Source organism: Mesocricetus auratus, unplaced genomic scaffold (assembly GCF_017639785.1).
Source record: "Mesocricetus auratus isolate SY011 unplaced genomic scaffold, BCM_Maur_2.0 Super-Scaffold_100047, whole genome shotgun sequence".
NCBI classification, from domain to species: domain Eukaryota; kingdom Metazoa; phylum Chordata; class Mammalia; order Rodentia; family Cricetidae; genus Mesocricetus; species Mesocricetus auratus.
Window position 1 is genome coordinate 1,734,034 of NW_024429224.1, and position 2,707 is coordinate 1,736,740.

Sequence of the window (2,707 nt, forward strand, 5' to 3'; positions counted from 1 at the left end):
CAAAGTGGCTGTATGAGTCGGCACTCCCACCAGCAGTGGAGGAGTGTTCCCCTTTCTCCACATCCTCTCCAGCATAAACTGTCATTGGTGTTTTTTATTTAAGCCATTTATTTCAGTAAGATGGTATCTCAGAGTTGTTTTGATTTGCATTTCCCTGATGGCTAGGGATGTTGAGTATTTTCTTAAGTGTCTCTTGGTCATCTTAGACTCCTTTATTGAGAATTTCCTATTTAGTTCTGTATCCCACTTTTTAGTTGGATACTTTGGACTGGTGAAACCCACAGAAACAGCTGACCTGAACAAGGGGGAGCTCTTGGACCCCAGACTGATGGTTGAGAGGTCAGCATGGGACTGATCTCTTGAACCTGGGTGTCAGTGAGGAGGCCTAGGCAATCTATGGGGCCTTGGCTAGTAGACCAGTATTTATCCCTGGCACACAAATGGACTTTGGGTGCCCATCCCACAATGAGGGAGGCTCTCTCAGCCTGGACACTTGGAGGAGGGCCTAGGCCATGCCTTGAACGAAATGACAGACTCTGGAGATCCCCCATGAAGGGCCTCACCCTCCATGGGGAATGGAGTTGGGGGGACCCTGGGGAGGCTGGTGAGGGTGTGGGGGAGGAGGAGAGGGAGAGGGAGCTGGGATTGACATGTGAAGCAAGCTTGTTTCTAATTTAAATAAAAAAGATAAGAAAGAATAAAGCAGGTGGCATTTCTTTTGCTAGAAAAACAGAAGGAATTTCCTTGGCTGATGTAAGAAGTGGCAGGAAGAGCCAAGTGTTCCTGTGTGTTCTGTGTACTTCAATGAGATGCTTTGCTTTGAGCTGAAGATGCTAATATGTAGACAGGGTCATTTTATGCAGCCTAGGAAGAGCGATGGCAGGGTGAACACATTGATGGAGAAACAGGGCTGTTAAGGGAAGAATGCACAGCTGCTTGCAAGCTGTTCTGGGTGCTTTATATTGTTGGCACAGACTCACCCACCTAAAGCTTTGACCCTTTGCCTGTGTGCTTCCAAGTCCCAGATACTGTGTCTTCAGATCCAAAGAAACTCCCTGGGTTCCACCATCTGGATTTAATTCATGGGAATAAAGCACTGGACTAGTGTATTCAGGAGATGTTGAAAAGATTAAGAGAGATCAACGACCATCAAAATCATGCTGATTTTTCTATTTTCTGGTCCCAATTTACACACTAGTTCTTCAATGTAAGATTGTCCTGGTGAAATCCAGGGACCTTGAGTTGGAACTGGATCTGATTTGTTCTTCTAAAAGACATTCAGTTGTTTTCTAGGTGGGGAAATTAGACCCTTTCAAAACCATTACTAGTCCATTACTGTGACAAAAACTGCATACTAAGCTTAAAACAGGCATATAAAGTGGGTTATTTTTTATATTGGTGACACATAAAATGTTTCTATATGTAATAGTCAAATCTTTCTTTCCCATTTCTGCTTTCATTTACAACAGAAGAGGAAGGGAATGAGGAGTAATAATGAGAGCACTGTGTCTGAGTTCATCCTCCTGGGGCTCCCCATCCAGCCAGAGGACCAAGGCTTATACTCTGTCCTGTTCCTCGCCATGTACCTGATCACGGTGCTGGGGAACCTGCTCATCATCCTGCTCATCAGGCTGGACTCTCACCTCCACACCCCCATGTACTTCTTCCTCAGCCACTTGGCCTTCACAGACATCTCTTTCTCATCAGTCACAGCTCCAAAGATGCTCATGAACATGCTGACACACAGTCAGTCCATCTCATATGCTGGGTGCATCTCCCAGGTGTATTTTTTCCTATTTTTTGCAGATCTTGACAGCTTCCTTCTGACTTCCATGGCCTACGACAGGTATGTGGCCATCTGCCAGCCTCTGCACTACACCACCATCATGAGTCAGAACCTCTGTGTCCTGCTGGTAGCTGTGTCCTGGGTCTTGTCCTCTGCCAACGCCCTTGTGCACACCCTCCTCTTGGCTCACTTACGTCACTTTAGAGACAATACAATCCCCCACTACTTCTGTGACCTTTCTGCTTTACTTAAGCTCTCTAGCTCAGACACCACCATCAATGAGCTGGTCATCCTTCCTTTAGGTACACTGATCATTACTGTGCCATTCATATGCATCCTGCTGTCTTACGGCCGCATTGGAGCCACCATCCTGAGAACTCCCTCCATCAAGGGAATCAGCAGAGCCCTGTCCACATGTGGGTCTCATCTCTGTGTAGTTTCTTTGTACTATGGAGCCATTATTGGGATTTACCTAGTCCCGTCATCTAATTACACTAATGACAAGGATGTCATTGTGGCTGTGCTGTACACTGTGGTCACACCCATGCTGAATCCCTTTATCTACAGTCTGAGGAATCGGGACATGAAAGGAGCTGTGAGAAATATCCTCAGCAGGAGAGTGTGCCCACAGTGATGGTTGTGGTTTTCCCTGGTCGTATCCCTATTTCCTATTCCTCTTTTCCCATTCTTCCTCCGTTCTCTGCCTTAGTGAATCTTCATGTGACTCCCTTTTTGCCTCTCACTTCTTCTTACAGTTTCCTCTCTATCTGACTATCTTTCTGACGCTGAGCATCTTGGGAGGATTTCTCACAGAAATCCTACATTATTCCTGATCTTACAAACATTTTGTTTATATAGTCATCACCAAGTCTTTTTTATTAGACAGATTTGTCATTTTCATAGCAAAGATGTTTTTCCTTT

At 45.4% G+C, this 2,707-nt stretch overlaps 1 protein-coding gene across 1 annotated transcript; it reads left to right on the forward strand.

The window, feature by feature from the left end:
* The first annotated feature begins 1,481 nt into the window (after positions 1–1,481).
* Positions 1,482–2,420, forward strand: LOC101831884 (olfactory receptor 50-like). Its single transcript, XM_005082106.1, has one exon. It carries the CDS (start codon positions 1,482–1,484, stop codon positions 2,418–2,420), a length of 939 nt encoding a protein of 312 aa, XP_005082163.1.
* The last annotated feature ends 287 nt before the right edge of the window (positions 2,421–2,707 follow it).

Excerpts from the sequence above, each read along its gene's own strand:
- LOC101831884 (XM_005082106.1), top strand. The coding sequence starts at position 1,482 with ATGAGGAGTAATAATGAGAGCACTGTGTCTGAGTTCATCCTCCTGGGG.